Source organism: Myotis lucifugus, unplaced genomic scaffold (genome assembly GCF_000147115.1).
Source record: "Myotis lucifugus unplaced genomic scaffold, Myoluc2.0 scaffold_293, whole genome shotgun sequence".
NCBI lineage: Eukaryota > Metazoa > Chordata > Mammalia > Chiroptera > Vespertilionidae > Myotis > Myotis lucifugus.
In genome coordinates this window covers 1,031,392-1,053,425 of record NW_005871341.1, presented here as the reverse complement: position 1 = coordinate 1,053,425, position 22,034 = coordinate 1,031,392, and the positions used below count along the sequence as shown (strand labels likewise).

At 38.1% G+C, this 22,034-nt stretch overlaps 1 protein-coding gene and 1 non-coding gene across 10 annotated transcripts in view; one reads left to right on the top strand and one right to left on the bottom strand.

The window, feature by feature from the left end:
- CFTR (cystic fibrosis transmembrane conductance regulator) overlaps positions 1-22,034 on the top strand; it is a 200,394-nt gene that overhangs the window by 124,814 nt on the left and 53,546 nt on the right. For 8 of the 9 annotated variants that reach the window (XM_023763608.1, XM_023763605.1, XM_023763604.1 and 5 more), the window contains 5 exons: positions 2,692-2,729; positions 3,197-3,447; positions 7,189-7,268; positions 12,246-12,396; positions 13,813-14,040. In XM_023763608.1, the coding sequence (XP_023619376.1) occupies positions 2,692-2,729; positions 3,197-3,447; positions 7,189-7,268; positions 12,246-12,396; positions 13,813-14,040 (748 nt within the window). The remainder of the gene's footprint in view (positions 1-2,691; positions 2,730-3,196; positions 3,448-7,188; positions 7,269-12,245; positions 12,397-13,812; positions 14,041-22,034) is intronic. The other variant, XM_023763607.1, reaches the window with a different exon arrangement.
- Positions 4,002-4,108, bottom strand: LOC111828185. Its single transcript, XR_002831968.1, has one exon. It is a non-coding gene; the product is annotated as a U6 spliceosomal RNA (small nuclear RNA).

Genomic DNA, 22,034 nt, shown 5'->3' with positions numbered 1-22,034 from the left:
ATTCTTGCCCTAGTCCTACATTACATTTTCTTTTTGAAACCATAATATAAGGATTAACTACATGCTTGATCAACTTTCATCTATCACTCCTCCTAAGATATTTAGTAATTCATTTAGCAAATAAGTCTTTCAAAGGTAGGTACATGACTTCTCTTTCCAAATGTATATACTATGATATTCTATGCTCATATCCATTTTATTTTAATCATGTAGACAAATTATCTTCATAATTTTAATTCTAGCTTTTTAAATATTGGTTTTACTTTTCATCTTGGTTCCATTTGAAAAGTTCATTAATCATCATCTTGGCCATTCATGGATATATCCTTAGAGAATGCCATCATCAGATCCCGATGCCTAATATGGATATATAACAAATAATCTGTCTGCACACCTACATAACTAATAGTTATTATAATCTATGCATGCATTGTCCAATACAGTAGCCACCAGCCATGCATGATCATATAGCTTAAATAAAATTAATTTTAAAAAATTTAAAATTTGGTTCCTCATTCACATACACTAATCACATTTCAAGTGATTAAGTGCCATATGTGATCACTGGCAACAGTATTGAACAAGGCACATATATAACATTTCTATTATTTAGATTTCTATTGGACAGTGCTGTTCTACACTGTACTGTTTTCTATTACATGGGATGATGTTTAAAACTCTGCAAATAAAGACTTTTTTACTTTAACCATACAGGATAGCCACTCTGTCCTAAACTGTGTGAACTTTTATAATCTGAAAACATTCTGGAAATGAAATGATAGAACTTGCTTACTCAATTGTTTCTATATAGTCCAAGTATATTTGCTAAAGTCATTATGTCAAGTGTTTGGAAAGGTATTTGTTTCAGTCAATAAAAAGAGTTTGGGTTGCAGGTTCCATGTCTCTATCCACAAGAGCCAGGAAATAACTTTATATTACACTCATTAGATAAGTTCTTTGGAAAATTGCTTTGGTTATTGCTCCATAGTAAATGCTATAAAAGATTTAGTCTGGGATTTACGCACATCCAGAGAATGTTGGCAATACCAGCATTGTTGACACTCCTTTAATTGGAACAAAGTGGGACTATAATAACCAAAGAGTGACTCGGAAATATATCCTTATCTAAATCCTTTTTTTTAAATATATTTTATTGATTTTTTACAGAGAGGAAGGGAGAGAGATAGAGAGTTAGAAACATCGATGAGAGAGAAACATCGACCAGCTGCCTCCTGCACATCTCCCACTGGGGATGTGCCCGCAACCCAGGTACATGCCCTTGACCGGAATCGAACCTGGGACCTTTCAGTCCGCAGGCTGACGCTCTATCCACTGAGCCAAACCGGTTTCGGCACCTTATCTAAATCCTTGAGTGTCTTGATTAGTCTTAGGAATTAGAAAAACATTTGTACTGGAACAAAGACTTTTGACATAGATTATTGTTGAGTTTCTTGTCATCTTGAGTTTCAAAGAAATAAGGGTAGCTTTTCTCTTTATAAATACAGTGCATAAAGGCGATGTGTACAATGAAGAAAAGTAGGAAAGCGAGATTGATGCCATTAGATTTTTCATCATTATACTCCTATCTGATATGTGAATTTAACTAACACAGATACACCTGTTTCAAGTATAGGACTCATAATGTAATTTCTTTTTTTAATTTAATTTTATTGTTTAAAGTATTTCAAATAGTACAGATGTCTCCTTTCTTTCCCATTGACCTTCCCCCTATAATGTAAATTCTTAACTAATGTTAAATGTTCTTCATAAATTTTTATATAGTACTATTACATACCTAAGATACATTTGAGTATGAAATAAGACAGATTTCTCATACCAAGACTGTTTGTTTCTTCCTTACTTATTTCTATGCTGTGTTCATTTTCAAATTATTTTACTCACATTTCTTGTGTGTTTTTTTTCTATTTGAATTTTTGGTTTAGTTATTATTGAGCAAATTGTATCATTTCAGTCATTTCTAGTATTACAGTTGTGGGGGCATCAACTAAAGATTGTTTCTCCACAAGTTTAAGAGACTACAAAGTCAAATTGATATAGAACAGATTATTTACATATCAAAGGAAGTAAAAAAACCCACATAGTTGTTAAATTTTTGTTTTGTTTAGTTATGGCATAAAACATTTGTCCATCAGCCAAAAGTTTCCACCTGAGAAAGCCCAAATAGTACAGATAGTGTATATTTTATCTTGAATGCACCTTATCTTTATTCATAAACTGTGAGTTTTTATACGGTTGAGACTTTTAACTGATTTTCATAAATAATAATCTCATCTCTTCCAATAATTAATTGGTCTCATAGAGATAGCTCCTCATAATCATTGCATGACAAATGAAATTATTTACCTGATTATAAATAACCAGATAAATTATCCGATAGCAGGCTGAGATTAGTCTCTTTATAAGAAACAAAGTTTATTTAAAACATTAAGTTATGATCTCATCTCTCCTATGAGGTGATGAATACTTCCTGTTGAATGAAGGAAAAAATGACAAAGTATTTAATTCAGTGAAATTTAAATCCCATTAACTTACTACAAATAATGGAAAGAAAGTGAAAATGTAATTGTGTGTGTTTTGATGTTGGTCATGGTGGAATTAGAGGTGGGTTTGGGAAGAACAGGTAAAGATGGTGGGAAAAAAATCATCTGTGTATTGATTGTTCCATTCCAGGTGGCTGTTTCTTTGGCTGTGTTGTGGATACTTAAAGAGTGAGTATTCCGTGTCCTATTGTGTATTGTATTTTGTTACTATTGATTATTTGGGTCTTATTAAGTATTGTAATATCCACTGTGCTTCATTTCCCTACAGTATCACAGAAGTGAAAAATGGAATTATTTTGTTTCAAATTGTGAGCATGTGCAGATCCTGCAGCTTTTCACCAATTTCTAAAGAATTCAGTTGTGTTCAGTTTCCATGAAACACAAGGAAAATATTTAAAACACTATATATTAGAATTTTCTCTGAGTACTTAATAAGAATCCATTTTATCTGTTTCAATGGTGAAAAAGTTTAATCTACTTTCTTGCAATAGTAAATTCTTGAGATTCAAGTCATAAACTCTGCTAATGAAATATTCGTGTTTCTTTCAACTCAACTTCTGTTTCCTTTACATATAATATTGGAAATTCAATGGGAAGGTTTTGTTGCTGAATAACAATTTCCCTTTTCTTTATAGAACATCTACTCCAGACAAAGGGAATAGTTCTGCAAGTACCAATAACAGCTCTCCAGTGATCATCACCAGAACCAGCGCATTTTATGTTTTTTACATTTATGTGGGAGTAGCCGACACTTTGCTTGCTCTGGGATTCTTCCGAGGTTTACCACTAGTGCATTCTCTAATCACAGTGTCGAAAATTTTACACCACAAAATGTTACATTCTGTTCTTCATGCGCCTATGTCAACCCTCAACACGTTGAAAGCAGGTACCTGACTAGGTTTACAAACTGAAGCTGCCGGTCCACCGTCAAAAGGGCCTGTAATTTAGTTGGTTTTCTAGCAGTAGTGTTGGCTTTGCACAGAGCCATCTGAACTTTGTCAAGCTTCCTTATGACAGGCATGTACATTTCTCAGATACTATAGACTGTCAGGTATTGTTGCTCTTCACATTTCTGTATCAGTTCATTGGAGTAGCTCAGTTTGTTAAAAAGTGATGCTGATGGCATTGCAATAGCAACAGCAGGTCTTTCTGGGTCCGTTGTTCTTCATTCAGATGTTTGGCCTAACCCCTTCAAGGCATCTTGCTGCCAATGTTCAGTATTGTTGAAAAGAGTAGAAGATTTGAAGCAATCAAGGAAAACATAGAATTCTTTTACAGATAAAGTTTTTGGTGGAGTAAAATAATCTAGTTTCCTGTAGCTGTTCAAAGTTGATCACAAATTTGTTTCAGGTGTGTTTTTTTCCTTCTTTTTTTTTTTTTGGTGTTGGGGGTGGGGGTGGCTGGGCAAGGTTGGTGGTGGTTGAAATCCAAAATGTATTTTTTTTAATGGAACACTTCACGAATTTGCGTGTCATCCTTGCCAAGGGTCCATGCTAATCTTCTCTGTATCATCCCAATTTTAGTATATGTGCTGCCGAAGTGAGCACACCAAACGTATTTTTTAAATATCTTTTATACCACCATAGAAGTTTGTAAAAGGTTAGAAGCTTTTAGTTATAAGTAAGCCTGAGAATTTAATGTATAATATGTGACTATGATTGCTAGCACCTTATTATACAATTGAAATTTGCTAAGAGAGTGAAACTTAAATGTTCTCACCAAAAGAAGGAAGGAAGGAAGGAAGGAAGGAAGGAAGGAAGGAAGGAAGGAAGGAAGGAAGGAAGGAAGGAAGGAAGGAAGGAAGGAAGGAAGGGAGGAGAAAGAAAGAAAGGAAGGAAGACAGGTATTGAGCAAAAACAAAAACAAAATGAGAGAGAACTCATGGACATGAGCAACAGTGTGGTGATTGTGGAAGGGGAGGAGGTGGAGGTAGAAAGGGGCATAGAAGACATAAATGGTAATGGGAAAAATAAAATAAATTTTAAAAAATGTAGATATGAGAGGTGATGGGTATGTTAATTCAATGGGAGGAATCCTTTTACAACGTGTACATGTATCAGATCATCACGTTGCACACTTTAAATACCATATAATTTTATTTGTCAATTATACCTTAATAAAAATAAAATCACAAAAAGTCAGAGCAGTGAAATAAAGGGACCAAAGATTTAAAAAAAACACAAAAACTAAGTGCAATAAGGTATGTTGAAAGTAATCAATTCCATTAATTCTCATTTAGTCAAATTGCCATTTAGAGTTTAATAAGGAATTCCCCAAGTTTTATCCTTACAGCAGTCTGCTGAGTACTTACTTTGTGTGGCACTGAGCCAGGGGTTGGTAGGAAAAGATGAATGGGGCACAGTACCTGCCCTGGAAGAATTCACAGACAAAGGGAGAGGAGGTAGACACAGAAGCATTTGATTATAAAGGAAAGAATAACTTTCAGGATTGAGGATTTTAGAGTGATTTGTATCTATGAATCTTAAGATAAGAAATATCAATCTATTTTTTTCCTGGTTAGTGTGCAGGAAGATCTTTATATTTATTCTGAAGTCCTTGTGGGTCACTAAAGCCTTGCCTCATTTGGATATACTCATCACCACCACATGTTTTATTTATTTATTTATTTTAATTCTTTATTGTTTGAAGTATTACATATAGTATTACATATATCTCCTTTCCCCCCATTGACTTCTCCGTGGCCACCCCCACCCCCCAGCACTTGCCCTCACTGCCCTAGTGTCTTTGTCCATTGGTTATGCTTATATGCATGAATACAAGTCCTTTGGTTGATCTCTTCCCCACACTCCCTTGCCCCCCCCCGGCCTTCTCTCTGAAGTTTGATAGTCTGTTCGATGCTTCTATGTCTCTGGCTCTATTTTTGTTCATCAGTTTATGTTATTCATTAAATTGCACAAATGATCTCATGCCTTATTTTGCTTAGCATAATGCTCTAATGCTCTCCATGTCCATCCATGCTGTTGCAAATGGTAAGGGTTCTTTCTTTTTTACAGCAGCATAGTATTCTATTGTGTAGATGTACTACAGTTTTTTAATCCCCTCCTCTGCAGATGGGCACTTAGGCTGTTTCTAAATCTTAGCTATTATAAATTGTGCTGCTATGAACATAGGGGTACATATATCCTTTCTGGTTGGTATTTCTGTTTTCTTGGGATATATTCCTAGAAGTGGGATTACTGGGTCAAATGGGAGTTCCATTTTTAATTTTTTGAAGAAACTTCATACCAGTCTGCATTCCCACCAGCAAAGTCAGAGAGGTAAGAGAGTGTCGAGTGTATTTAAAGAATAAACCAAGCCCTAGTCGGTTTGGCTCAGTGGACAGAGCATCAGCCTGGGGACTGAAGGGTCCCGGGTTTGATTCTGGTCAGGGGCACATGCCCAGGTTGTGGGCCTGATCCCCAGTGGGGGGCATGCAGGAGGCAGCTGGTCAATGATTCTCTTTCATCATTGATGTTTTTATCTCTCTCTCCCTCTCCCTTCCTCTCTGAAATCAGTAAAAATATGTTTTTTTTAAAAGAAGAAACCAAGAAAGGAATTTAGTTATAAAATTAGTCATGAGAGAATAAAATATAGCATAGAGAATAAAGTCAATAATATTGTAATAACTATGATACCAGGTGGGTACTAGACTTATTAGGGTGATCACTTTGTAAGATATATAAATATCTAGTCACTCTTTTGTACCTGAAACTTATATATTCTATGCCAACTATAATTAAAAATAAAGTTTGAAAAAGAATCAAACAATTTGGCTGAAACAGAATGTTTGAGTAGAGAAGGCTTGTATTAACTAAGGGGTTTAAGGCCAAATCATAGACGGCATTAAATATTAAACTAAGGATTTTGGACTTTATCCTGCAGTTGGTGGGGATGGTGGTGAATGATAAGATTCACTATCACTTTGTTTGTACAACATTATGTTATGTGTTTCACTAAGCCTAGACAATGAATTCCTCAAGGATATGGAACACAGCTTTTTCACCTGTGTCACCTCAGTGCCTTGCATTGTGTCTGATGCATAGTAGATGCCTCATATATAATTCTTTTCTACTTAAGGAAGAAATTACCAGACTTATATATATGAGTCTGGACTTTAGAAAACAGGCTGAAGCTTAGATTGCCAGTGAAGAGGGTAGAAAGGGAGAACATGGCTGAGGACGTACATGTGGGGTAGGTTCTGGAGAAGCCATGGGTTCTGCAGAGGTGAGTCAAAAAGCGGAGGAAGTTAGAGAAGGAGAGCGATAGGGTCTGACTACAGGTGTAAGTGAATGATGAGAACATAGCCAGGCTGGCAAGTGTGAGATTGTAATAGGATGAGTACCCATTCCTGTCATAATTTGTGATAAGGGCTCTATTAAAGACATTAATTTTGGCCTGAATCTTATAGCAATCTGTATTTTATAAAGGTTTAAAAGTGGGAGACAATAACTTGAACACAGTTACTTAGAACCTTTGTAGAACACTAAATTTTCCTATGTCCTTATTTGATTACATGATAAGTCTTATTTGAGTTCTGAATGCTTCCGCTATGATCCAGATTTATAAAATATTAATGCATTTTTAAGATTACTGGTTGTTGAGGAATTTATCTTCTTTTATGTTACAGGTGGAATTCTTAATAGATTTTCCAAAGATATAGCAATTTTGGATGATCTTCTGCCTCTTACCATATTTGACTTCATCCAGGTTTGTCTTTGTAAAATAAGTATGATTGTCTTTGCATTTGTCATGCTTTTAAAAGTAATTATAAAAAAGAAGTAAATGAGTTTTTGCTTATTTTTCATTGGCTTGAGAGTTGAAGTCCTATCTATTGTATGAATTTTATCAATATCAAAAGTCTTCAAAGTAAGCATAATTTTAGCAGATTCAGTGACAACTTAGAACTCTTTACCTACCCAAACCCAAAGCAATTCCACATTAAGATTTAATAACCAACTACTTGGGAGTGATTTGAGAGTTATAATAAACCACCTTCCCCCCAAATTACTGTCCATGACGTATGACATTTTTGACATCGGCATCACTATTTGATGGAAGTCACCTACTTCCAAAGGGCCCATGTTAAAATGAAAAACAGTTCTTTGGTGAGCTACAGTTTCAACCATGAATACCACCCAGCTCATAGTAAGGACCATAATGCAGGGACAGAATTGTAAATAAATGTTCAAGAAGGTGAGAGGGGAAAGAAAAATGCAGGACTAGTGAGGACTATCTGTGGGTGATACAGATCTGAAGAGGCCTCCAGTGCAGCCTGGCTTTGAGCATGTGTCTCTGGGGTGTGGTGATCGACTGGTGCTGAGAATAAAGAAGAAGGGGATGAAGAGAGGGGTAAGCTATGGAATACTGCATTAGGATTCCATAAGTGACAGGACTTAAGGGGTGTTGTGAATTAATAACCTTGGCTCTTGGACTGGATTTAAAAACAGCTCCTGCCTGACTTCAGTCAAGCCCCAGAGAGCAAGTGCCACAGTCTCCATGATCTCCTTGGTGAGACAGTTGGAACAAGATGCAGCCTATCGCCATGGGTCATTCTCTCCTCCCACCCACTTTCACGCTCCCCTACCCCTCAATAATAATTCGTTATTTGAGAGAACCCATACAACAAAATAAGGGCTACCACGTTTGTGTGTATACACAACCAACATTGGCAAGTGCGGGAAAACCAGATTGCCAGTTTGCCTCATCTAAAACGATGGGCAGGATTAAGTGCATTAACTATTCTAAGTGAACTTTTTGGATTTCCTTTAGTTGCGCTGTTGAGGGATATAACTCAACAGTGGCTGCTGCAGTTCTTTAACTGGTTTGAGTTTGTGCATTTGAAGGAGTGTTTCCTCTGTCTTTCTTTAATGCTGGATGTTGTTCCTTGTTTCAGGAGTGTAAATGACTGGTCCCAATTAAAATATTGTGAAATCAGGTACAAACTGGAACCTGGATATTTTGACATGATTGCAAAGGATTCATGATAGTTTTTTTTCCTACTTTTGTAGTCTACTGAGTATTTTCTGAATCAATATAAGGCTCACTTCATAAGTCCTTCTGGGAGATTAATTTTTAAATATTCATTTTATAAATTAACAATTTTTGACACAGGGATGACTCTCAAATGCTTTCTCTTTGGCAATTTGAATAGTTTCTGCTTAATTTCTGATGTTGGGATTCTTTAATTCTTGTTTCCGAGGGTTTGGGCAGGGCTCTTTTAATTTCCCTATTTTATTTATAGAAAGGTCTACAATAAGACAATCAAATATAGTAAAAATATGATTAATTTCAATTTTGTTAAAAAATTTATCACAGGGGCTCCTTTAAATTGTGAGCTCTTTGGAGATGAAGATATAGATATATATACTTTTATTGATTTTATAGACAAAGGGAGAGGGAGAGAGAGATAGAAACATCAATGATGAGTGAGAATCATTGATCAGCTTCCTCCTGCACGCCCCCTACTGGGATCGAGCCTGCAATCCAGGCATGTGCCCTTGACCCAAATTGAACCGGGGACCCTTCAGTCTACAAACTGACGCTCTATCTACTGAGCCAAACCCGCTAGGGCTCCTCTGGTTATATTTAACTATGTTCTGATTAATTTAATTCTAGTCACATTTCAGGAACAAATTTTTGTACAAAGAAATCATACCTATAAATTTCCTTTTAAAAATTAATTTCTCTTTACTCTATTTCTAACATTTGATAATGTTCTGGCAGTTTTGCTTTCTGGATTGGAATATCATATAACAAAAATGAAGATCCGGATTCTAGTCTGAAGATACGACTATTTATTTTACCTTAACAAGATACTTAATCTCTGAGGGTCTGAGCTTTCTAACCTGTAAAAGGAGGAAGGTAAACCTGATGATGGTAACTTTCACTACTGAAGTTATCTGCTTCACATCGGCACAACGGAAGTGGACCATAGATGGCAACTTGAAGCCAAACAGAGAGAAACTGTATTCTAGCTCCTACTTATCTGTTTGGGTGAATGATTTTTTTTTTTTAATGAAACAGAAGCCCACTCATTTTAAATTACCAAAATCTTCTCTTCTCAGCCTCAAAACCTTTAGGACTTTTTAAATTTCTTCTCTCTTGTATACAACTAGAGGCCCAGTGCACAAATTCATGCACCAGTGGAGTCCCTTGGCCTGGCCTACAGGATTGGGCCAAAACCAGCTCTCCAACATCCCCTGAGGGGTCCCAGATTGCGAGAGGGCACAGACCAGGCCTAGGGACCCCACCGGTGCACGATCGGGGCTGGAGAGGGACGCAGGAGATTGGCTAGCCAGGGAGGGACCACAGGAGGGCTCCAGGGCGTGTCTGGCCTGTCTCGCTCAGTCCTGATTGGCCAGACCCCAGCAGCAAGCTAACCTAACAGTCGGAGCATCTGCCCCTGGTGTTCAGTGCACGTCATAGCGAGCGGTTGAGCAGCCTTAGCATATCATTAGCATATTACACTTTGATTAGTTGAACGGCCGACTGATCGACTGGACACTTAGCATATTAGGCTTTTATTACATAGGATTATACACTGAGTCCTGCTTCTTTGATCTCTACTGTGTCTTTCACATTTTTTCCCCTACTCATTCTATTAATTCCATTAAATCCTTACTAAAAATTCTCAAGGACCATCATTTATGAATTCCAAATCTGGTGTTCATGCATGGTTTTAAATTAATAGGTATTCATTTATTTACATATTAATTAATTAATTAATTAATCACTGATTTCAAAGTGACCCTTTATCCTTATCAGCTCCAGTTTCAGGCAGTGCTGTGTAACTGTCAGTGTCAGGGATGCTTACGAGATGCTTTGGGTGGTTAAAAATGTGCTGCCCGCTTCCTAAGAGCATGAATGAATGGTGCCTTGCAGGTTTTATAATCTGTTGAATTTTTCTTCTGACAAAGTGTAGGATTTGGGTAAGAATGAATGGGATTTAGAAGTCTGTGCTCAAATTCTTCTCCATTCTTCTCTAACCCAGTGTGATATCTTGGTTAGTTGACTACCCAGATATGTGGGAAATATGTCAGAAGTCAAATGGACACAGTACATTTATAGTTGTCAACAGCAATCAAAAGATCCTGATTCTGATGGAGTAGCTGAATGTTTCCATGCTACCAATATAGCAGCATTTGTCCTTCAGACACACTGCTATTTAATGATTGCCCATTTAAATTGTCATATTCACTAGTTAATCATGCTTAGATCAGAATTTTTCTCTTTGGTCCCCCAAAGATCCTATTTCTGAGGAAAATAATCCTTTATTATAAAACTATGGTTTCCCATTGATAAAGTCTTGTCATGTAGTAATAGGACATCAGGGGCTTTCTCGCTGTACTGGTGGCACTTGTTGGGGGCAGAATGGAACAAGGAAGACTTTCCTGAGATTACTGAGTCATCATATGTCCTTAGTTCAGTGTCCGGCAGCAAAGATTTTTCTGGATATTGGTTGAATGAGTGGAGGGCTGGTATTGCGGAATTTGATGCCTCGAGATGTGCAGGCATTTGCCCTAGAAAAGTGTCATGGAGATATGATTATAAGTTTTAGATGAAAATAACCTACTCAAAGAAGATTTATGCGGATTTTAGCTACACCCACACCCTGCTCACATCTACCAGAATGTTCTGTATTCCACTTTATTATCTGGGTAATGCACGTGTCAGCCATGGAAACTGGTGGAGAACTGGCTCATTGATTATCATATAGATATTATCATAAGTTTATTTTTTAACCCTTGTTATGACAGTTTATACTTTATTCAAAAGGGTTATTGTGTAATAAATATTAGCAGACTTGTGTTATTGTTGTTTTTAAAATGTGCTGATTTGTCATGTGGAAATATAGAATTTAAGCGTTTAATTGATCCTGAAGAACACCGATGTGGTTAGATTATTTCTGATACTGCCAACAGGGCTCCAGATTTTTGGTGAATAATGTGAAGCTGTAGCTTTAGTGGAATGACTTTACTGAAACACAAAATTATTTTGACAATATATGAGATAGAAAAAATTATCCAGTTTCAAATTAAATTAGCCATACCCCCAAAATCTTTTTTTTGAGGGGGGTGCCTCTAGGTCATCTCCAATTGTTTGAAGAAACAGAAACAGGATTTTGGATAAAGGGAGTAACATTTAGTTATTAAGTATAATATTTTTTCAATCTTAAACATGAGAAAACTAGGTTCAGAAAAGTTAAGTAGCTTGCCTAAATGCCAAGCATACATTTCAACTAGATCTTTCTGACTCAGGCTGCAAGATGAATGCCCATTTTTCATAAATTGTCTAAGCAAAATAAATACTAAAATTTCACATTCATATGGAAATTATCCTATTAATTAAAGTTTATTTTAAAAGAGGGTCATTCTAGAAAAAAAAGTCACCCTTCCCAATGTATTGTGTACGGGAAGTTAGCACATTAAGAGATCCAAGATCACCATGTTTTCTAAAGTTCAAAATGTTATTATGAGGAACCTAAACAATTTTTGAATATTCAAAGAAAACTTATGAGAAAGTACTGTGAGATGACAGCCGTCCTAGTAGGAAAATGCCTGTCTTTTATTTAGAATGGAACAGAGTGTGAAGAGCTATTTAGAAATATACCTCTGACATACATACCTTGTCTACTTTGCAACATGAAAATATTTACACACCAACGTGTTTTCTTTGATCCTACAGCTGGTATTAATTGTGATTGGAGCTGTAGCAGTGGTCTCAGTTTTAAGGCCCTACATCCTCTTAGCAACAGTGCCAGTGATCGCTGCTTTTATTTTATTGCGATCCTACTTTCTCCACACCTCCCAGCAACTCAAGCAACTGGAATCTGAAGGTATGACACCAAGTGTGCAACGCTTACCTCAGAAAATATGCACAAGAGCTACTCATGATTCTCTATTATTAATCTATGTTTCCAAAAATATTTTTCCTGCTTGTAAACTTTTGCATTATATAACAATGACTTTTAAAAATCATATGGCTAGAGTCCTGGCTGGGTGGCTCAGTTGGTTGGAGCGTTGTCCTGTACAACAAAAACCTGTGAGTTCGATTCCCAGTCAGGGCACATACCTAGGTTGCAGGTTTGATCCCCAGTCAGGGCATGTACAGGAGGCAGCTGATCAATGTTTCTCTCTCACATCGATGTTGTTGTTCTCTCTCTCTCTCTCTCTCTCTCTCTCTCTCTCTCTCTCTCAAATGAAAAAACAAAACAAAACATATCCATGGGTGAGGATTAAAAGTATATGAATATAAAAGGAAACAGTAAATTACAAAGTACACATATTGATTTTGTTGATTAAGAGTGTGTGAATTCATTTTGGTTTTTATTTTTTTAATTTATTTTTATTTTTTTCATTTTGGTTTTTAAATACTTTTAAAAATATTTTTATTGATTTCAGAGAGGAAGGGAGAGGGAGAGAGAGAGAGATAGAAATATCAATGATGAGAGAGAATCATTAATCAGCTGCCTCCTACATGTCCCTTACTAGGGATGGAGCCAGAAACCCCGGCATGTGCCCTGACCAGGAATTGAACCATGATCTCCTGGTTCAAAGGTCAATGCTCAACCACTTAGCCACACCAGCCAGGCTCATGTATAGAGTCTTACTAGAGTTATATAGGATATTCATTCATAATTTACTTATATAAATTAAATTTAAAAATGATAGTGCTACTATTACTAAAAGTTTGTCTGAGTTCCCAAACAATATTGCACAAAATTCTTCCTTCTGGCTTCTTTTCAGACACCCTTCCTTTCTCTCTTCAGGTCTGCCTTTTTGTGCTTGAGCTGTTTGGGAAGCACATTTTCAGTAACAGCCTTGGTGCAGATGCATTTTCAGGGGCTAAATTTCAAGTGCATTTCTGCATTGAAGGTCATTTGTTAAATTAAATCTTTTAAACATTCTTAATCAAGGCTTTGAGTAAATTGTTTTAAAAGAAAACCACTTTCACTCAATAGTGATTAATTGAGGATTAGCCAGAAAAACTGACCAGAAGTAGCCAAGGAACATGAATAAATAATAGCAGTGATTTTATATTAAGTTCCCATCCATGGTAGCCAACTATAAAAGAAGGGTAACATTAAAAATTTATAAATTTCATCTATTCCAAGTATGACACCAGTATGAAAACCATTCTAACTAATAACATTTGCTGTCTTCTAAGCTAATCCTTATCAGGTACGTGGTAGTAAGCATTTGCATTGTGCATTTACATGATTTGCATTGTTTTCTATGGGAATATTTCACAGGCAGGAGTCCAATTTTCACTCATCTGGTTACGAGCCTTAAAGGACTATGGACACTTCGTGCCTTTGGACGTCAGCCTTACTTTGAAACACTGTTCCACAAAGCTCTGAATTTACATACTGCCAACTGGTTCTTGTACCTGTCAACACTGCGCTGGTTCCAAATGAGAATAGAAATGATTTTTGTCCTCTTCTTCATTGCTGTTACCTTCATTTCCATTTTAACAACAGGTACTATGAAGTTGTTTAGTAGTTAGCTAAACATTTAATTTAAAGTTTTGTCAACCAAAAAAATGCTACGTTTTTTAGCTTAAAAATTTTAGATATCTTTAAACCAATTTGGGGGGCATTTGTTAATCAAAACATTTATTAGCTTATTGTTGAACAAATTATTTTCTTGAATTTCTATTGTTTTATTGTTGAACAATGATGTCTTTGAATTAGAACTGTCTATAGTATTATCCCAACTTTGTGGTCTAATAAACTGAGACAAAGAGCATGTCAGATAACAAATCTATGATTGTAAAAAACAACAACACATCTCTGGACTCTCATATTGGTAAAGGATCCTATATAATAAAAACATAGTATGCAAATTGTCCCCTGGACCAGGAGTTCATCCAGGAGTTTGACCAGGAGCAGGGCTGGCCGAGGGAGGCCCTGACCAGCAGCAGCGGCAGGTGGCCGGGGGGTAGGACTGGGGTACCTGGCAGGCAGCTGGGTCTCCTACCAGTGCATGAATTCTGTCTACTGGGCCTCTAGTTAAAAATAATAGAGCTCTCCAATAAAGAGCTCTCTGAATACGAGAATAGAATCATCAGTATTTACACACACCCATACAAAAGCCTCATCCCTGGTAAGTTTTGTTCTTTTAACCACCAGTTGGTAAAATTTATCCTAATGAGAATTTTGCATGACAAAAACTGCCACAGATCTGAAATGTTAGGTAAAAGTGCCATATTTTTCAAATACAAATGTGCTGAATTTTAAGATCTTGGGTACATACAAAATATTTCATCATAAGAAAAGTAAAAATCTATTTAGATAAGTGAGTTCTTCTAATTTTAAGAAGTTGAATATGGAGCTATATAAAATATTGAAATATGTGTGTGACAGTGGACAAAGGCTCAGAGCAAAGGTCAAACGTCAAAGGATTGTTTGGTTGTAAGAGCAGAATCCTGCTCAAATAAAAATGAGGTCACCTGTTGGAGAGTTACAAGAGAGCCCCGTGGAGCCCTAAAGCAGGAGGCACGTAATAATAGTATCTATCCAATAGATTTGTTGTATTCAATGTGATAATTTGTGCATAACACTTAGTACATTGCCTGGCCCCTAATAAATACCCATAAATCTGGAAGTATACTCAGCTGGTGAGACAGTTTGCAGCCGGGAAGGGCAGAGTTCCCCTGGAAAGGTAAAAACCAGGGACCTGGGCAGGAAAGTTTGCCAGACCTCTGAGCCCAGAGGGTCAGAGGGAGACCACGCAGCACACAGCCGCGTCTCTTGGGACAGGCACAGCCCCTGACTGTGGAGAGGAGATCCGTGGGACTGTTGGCGCCGGAGGATTTGAGATCTGGGTTCCATAATACGGAGGACTGAGCCTAAAAGGGGCAGCCTGAAGCGCTGACCAGACCATGCAGTGCCAGTAAGAGAGGAGCTTACAGAGACTCAGCCTTCTCTGTTTCTGTGGCCGGCGTTTGTTTGTTTGTTTTCACTGAACTCTGTTCATAGGACATTTCGGATACAGACACTCACCTGTGCTGAAGAGCGGGAGAAGGTGCGGACGAGTAGAATCTGGAGAGAGGCTGGGGAGAGAAGGGGGGCCAGGAGAAGTGGCAGCAAATTGAGTGCTGAGTCACCCCTGAACCCAGGACCTGGGCAGCCATTTTCTCCTAAAGTTATAACGCCACTCCTCCCTCCAGCCCCCAGGCAAGGAATACAGCCACACCCAGATTCCACCCTGAATGAGGTGAAGGATTAAAATAATCTGATTAGTCCCTGGGAGTTAACAGGGTCTGGCCTATAGAGGGACTTTCAGTCCCAGCAACAACAACAACAACAAAAAAAATCACAGACATTCCAAAAAACTGGGATCTTAAGCCAACCAAAGGAATGACATTTCAATTTTTCATTTTTATTTTTTTATTATTATTTTGTTAGCTTTTTTCTTTTTTTGCTTTTTTCTTTGTTCTCCTTTTTTTTGTTTGTTCCTTTATTTCCTACTTCTTTTCACATTATTTTTTCAACCACGTGAGCAGCAGACACGTGAGCGGCGCGCTCTTGTCCAGGGAGCATCAGCCCCGTGAGCAGCCTGCCTCGAGCCTAAGAGCAGCAGCCTCATGTGCCCTGCCCCTGTCCAAGGAGCAGCAGCTGTGTGAGCGGCCCGCTTCCCCGTCCGAGGAGCAGCAGCCGCACAAGCAGTCTTCCTAAGTCTGAGGAGCGGCAGCCCTGCGCAGCCTGCCCCCATCTGAGGAGCAGCAGCTGCACACACCCTGCACTAGTCTGAGGAGCAGCAGCTGCACAAGCATCTTGCCCTCGTCCAAGCAGCAGCAGCCGCACGAGCAGCCTACCCAATCCGAGGAGCAGCAGTTCTGCAAGAAGCCAGGCCCCATTTGAGAGCAGCAGCAGCCCACCCTGGTCCAAGGAGCAGCAGCCACACGAGCAGACTGTCTGAGGAGCGGCAGCCCTGCGCGGCATGCACCAGTCCGAGGAGCAGAGCCACAACAGCTTGCACCTGTCCGATAAGCAGCAGCTGGGTGAGTGTCACGTCCCCGTTCAAGGAGGAGCAGCCATGCGTGTAGCTCACTCCCATCCAAAGAGCAGCAGCCTCGCAAGCAGCCCACCCCCATCCAAGAAGCAGCAGACTTGCAATCAACCTATCCAAGTCCTAGGAGCAGTAGCCCCACAAGCAGCCCACCACATCAGAGGAACAACATCAGCGTGCAGCCAGCCCCCATCCAAGGATCAGCAGCCTCGTGATCAGCACACCCTCTTGATCAGCACACCCTCTGTCTGAGGAACAGCAGCTGTGTGTGAAGCCTCCCCCCACCAGCCAGAGGAGCCACCACAGCTGTGAACAGCACCCACCAGAGGAGCTGCTGCCAACTGAGGAGCAGCTGCTACCACAACCGCCCTAGGAGCTACCACAGCCCGAGAAGCCACTGCCACCCAAGGAGCAGCCCCTGGATGACTCAACATCTAGATATGTCGATGAGATCAAACATGGGTAGACAAAGAAACCCCCAAAGGAAAGAAAAGGAGGACTCGCCAGAAAAGCCACTAAGTGAAACAGAGGCATGCAGCATGACAGAAAAAGAATTCAGATTAAGGGTCCTAGAATGCATAAACCGGATGGAGGAAAAAATCAACAACTTATGCAAGAAGGAAGAAGAAACAGATGAAAAAATCAACAACTTATGTAAGAATCAAAAAGAAATGGATGAAAAAATCAATAAATTATGTAAGAACCAAGAAGAAATGAAGAGTGATATAGCTGCAATAAAAAACAACATTGAAAGTTTCAACAGTAGACTGGGAGAAGCGGAGGACCGAATTAGCAAATTAGAAGACAGGGAAACAAAACACACCCAAACTGAATTGCAATTGGAGAAAAAAAATTAAAAGACAGGAGGAGAGCCTAAGGGAGCTATGGGACAACATGAAATGAAACAACATATGAATAATAGGGGTGCCAGAACAACAGAAAGAGGAACAAGGGTTAGAAAACGTATTGAAAGAAATAATACCAGAAAACTTCCCTGCGGTGGGGAAGAAAAAAGTCACACAAGCACAGAGAGTCCCAAACAAGGTGAACCCAAAAAGACCCACACCAAGACACATCATAATTACCATGGCAAATGTTCAGGACAAAGAGAGAATCTTAAAGGCTGCAAGAGAGAGACAGAAAGTTACATACAAGGGATCTCCCATTAGATTATCAAATGATTTCTCAACAGAAACACATCAGGCCAGAAAAGAATGGACTGAAATTTACAAAGTGATGCAAAGCAAAGGACTAAATCCAAGAATACTCTATCCAGCAAGGCTATCATTCAAAATTGAAGGGGAAATAAGAAGCTTCACAGACAAAAAAAGGCTAAGGGAGTTTATCACCACCAAGCCAGCAATGCAAGAAATGCTAAAGGGACTGGTGTAAAAAGAAGAAATAAAAAGCTAAGAAAGAAAACAGGCTAAAAAAAATAGAAATGGCTACAAACAAGTATCTTTCAATAATAACTTTAAACATAAATGGACTAAATGCACCAATCAAAAGACATCGAGTGGCTGAATGGATAAAAAACCATGACCCATATATTTGCTGTCTACAAAAGACCCACCTCAGAATAAGGGACTCACACAGACTGAAAGTGAAGGGATGGAAAAATATCTTTCAGGCAAATGGAAATGAAAAAAAAGCTGGGGTAGCAATACTTATATCGGACAAAATAGACCTCAAAGTGAAGGCAATAACAAGAGATAAGGAAGGCCACTTCATAATACTAAGGGGATCAATACAACAAGAGGATATAACCCTGATAAACATATATGCACCCAATGCAGGTGCACCCAAATACATAAAAAAAAACAAAAAACTGGAAGATATCAAGGGAGAGATCGACAACAATACAGTCATAGTAGAAGACTTTAATAAATCACTGATATCACTGGATAAATCCTCTAGACAAATATCGGCAAAGAAACAGCAATCATAAATGACTCACTAGATCAGATGGACTTAATTGACATCTTCAGAGCATTTTACCCCAAAGCCAGGGAATATACGTTCTTCTTAAGTGCTCATGGGACATTTTCAAAAATAGAGCACATATTGGGTCACAAACAAAATCTCCCCAAATTCAAGAAGATTGAAATCATACCAAGCATCCTCTCAGACCACATTGGCATAATATTAGAAATAAACTACAATATAAACAACCCAAAATTCTCAAACACTTGGAAGCTGAATAGCATGTTATTAAATATTGAATGGGTTACCAATGAGATCAAAGAAGAAATTAAAAACATCCTGGAAACTAATGACAATGAAAACACAACAATCCAAAACCTATGGGACACAATGAAAGCAGTCATGAGAGGGAAGTTTATAGCTCTACAGGCCTATCTCAAAAAACAAGAAAAAATGGTAGTAAATCATCTAACTCTACATCTCAAAGAACTAGAAAGAGCAACAAGAAAACCCCAGAGTGAGCAGAAGGAAGGAGATAATAAAGATTAGAGCAGAAATAAATGACATAGATACCAAAAAAACACTACATAAAATCAATGAAACCAAGAGCTGGTTCTTTGAAAGGATAAACAAGATTGATGAACCTCTAGAAACAAAGAGAGAGGACCCAAATAAACAAAATCAGAAATGATAGAGGAGAAATAACAACAGACTCCACAGAAATACAAATGATTGTTAAAAAATACTATGGACAACTCTACTCCAACAAGCTAGACAACCTGGAGAAAAGGATATATTTCTAGAAAAATACAACATTCCAAAACTCAATCAGGAAGAATCTAAAAATCTCAATAGGCCAATAACTATGGAAGAAATTGAAGCAGTCATCAAAACAAAAGCCCAGGACCGGACGGCTTCACAGGGGAGTTTTACAAAACATTCAAGGAAGAACTAAAATCTATCCTCCTCAGACTACTACAAAAAATTCAATAGGAGGGAACACTTCCAAGCTCATTCTATGAAGCCAGCATCACCCTAATACCAAAACCAGGTAAAGACAACACAATGAAAGAGCATTACAGGCCAATATCCCTCATGAACATAGATGCCAAAATCCTCAACAAAATCTTAGCAAATCGGATCCAGCAGTACATCAGAAAGATCATACACCATGACCAAGTAGGATTTATCCCAGGGATGCAAGGATGGTACAATATCCACAAATCAATAAACGTGATACATCACATAAACAAATTGAAAGAAAAAAACCCACATAGTCATATCAGTTGATGCAGAAAAAGCATTTGACAAAATCCAACACCCATTTTTGATAAAAACTCTCAACAAGGTGGGAATAGAAGGATCAGACCTCAACATAATAAAAGCCATATATGACAAACCCACAGCCAACATCATAATCAATGGACAAAAACTAACACCATTTCCCCTAAGAACAGGAACAAGACAAGGATGCCCACTCTCACCACTCCTGTTTGACATAGTACTGGAAGTATTAGCCATTGCAATTAGACAAGAAGAAGAAATAAAAGGCATCCAAATTGGAAAAGAAGAAGTAAAACTGTCCTTATTTGCAGATGACATGATATTATACATAAAAAACCCTAAGGACTCCATAAAAAAATATTAGACTTAATCAATGAATTTGGCAGGATACAAAATTAACGCCAAGAAATATATGGCATTTCTATACACCAATAGTGAACTTACAGAAAGAGAGACTAAAAAAACAATCCCATTTACCATCGCACCAAAAAAATTAAGCTACCTAGGAATAAACTTAACTAAAAAGGTAAAAGACCTCTACTCAGAAAACTACAGGATGTTGAAAAAAGAGATAGAGGAAGACATAAACAGATGGAAGAACATACCATGTTCTTGGATTGGTAGAATCAACACCATTAAAATGTCCATACTACCCAAAGCAATCTATAAATTCAACGCACTTCCCATTAAAATACCAACAGCATATTTCACAGACCTAGAACGAACTCTCCAAAAATTCATCTGAAATGAAAAAAGACCTCGAAAAGCTGCAGCAATCCTGAGAAAGAACAAAGTAGGTGGGATATCAATACCAGATATCAAGCTGTATTACAAAGCCACTGTTCTCAAAACTGCCTGGTACTGGCACAAGAACAGACATATGGATCAATGGAATAGAATAGAGAGCCCAGAAATCGACCCGAACCAATATGCTCAATTAATATTTGACAAAGGAGGCAAGAACATACAATGGAGTCAAGATAGTCTCTTCAATAAATGGTGTTGGGAAAATTGGACAGATACATGCAAAAAATGAAACTATACCATCAAGTTACACCATACACAAAAATAAACTCAAAATGGATAAAGGACTTAAATGTACGACGGGAAACCATAACAATACTTAGAAGAATCCAAAGGCAACAAAACCTGAGACATATGCCGAAGCAATTTCTTCACCAATACAGCTCCTAGGGCATTGGAAACTAAAGAGAAAATAAACAAATGGGACTACATAAAAATAAAGAGCTTCTGCACAGCAAAATAAACCATTAACAAAACAAGAAAGCCCACTACATGGGAGAACATATTTGCCAATGTTATCACTGATAAGGGTTTAATCTCCAACATTTATAGGGAACTCATACAACTCAACAAAAGGAAGATAAACAATCCAATCAAAAAATGGGCAAAGGGCCTAAATAGACACTTTTCAAAAGAGGACATTCAGAAAGCCAAGAGACATATGAAAACATGCTCAAAATCACTAATCATCCAAGAAATGCAAATCAAAACAACAATGAGGTACCATCTCACACCTGTCAGACTGGCTATCATCAACAAATCAACAAATGACAAGTGCTGGAGGGGATGTGGAGAAAAAGGAACACTTGTGCACTCCTGGTGGGAATGCAGACTGGTGCAGCCACTATGGAAGACAGTATGGAGTTTCCTCAAAAAACTGGAAATGGAACTCCCATTTGACCCTGTGATCCCACTTCTAGGAATATATCCCAAGAAAACAGCAACACCAATCAGAAAGGATATATGCACCCCTATGTTCATAGCAGCACAATTCACCATAGCTAAGATCTGGAAACAGCCTAAGTGCCCATCAGTAGATGAATGGATTAGAAAACAGTGGTACATCTACACGATGGAATACTATGCTGCTGTAAAAAAGAAGGAACTCTTACCATTTGCAATGGCATGGATGAAACTGGAGAGCATTATGCTAAGTGAAATAAGCCAGTCAATGAAGGAAAAACACCACATATCTCACTCACTCATGGATAATAAAGAGCATTATAAACTTATGAACAAAAATAGATACAGAGGCAGAGCTGTCTCAAAGAGATTGTCAAACTGCAGTGGGAAGGCCGGGGAGAGTAGGGGGGGCAGAAGCGGGGGGTAAGAGATCTACTGAAGGACTTATATGCATGCATATAAGCATAACCAATGGACATCAGACACTGGGGGGTAGGGGAAGCCAGGGGATTGTCAAGGGCGGGAAAAAAAGGAGACATATGTAATA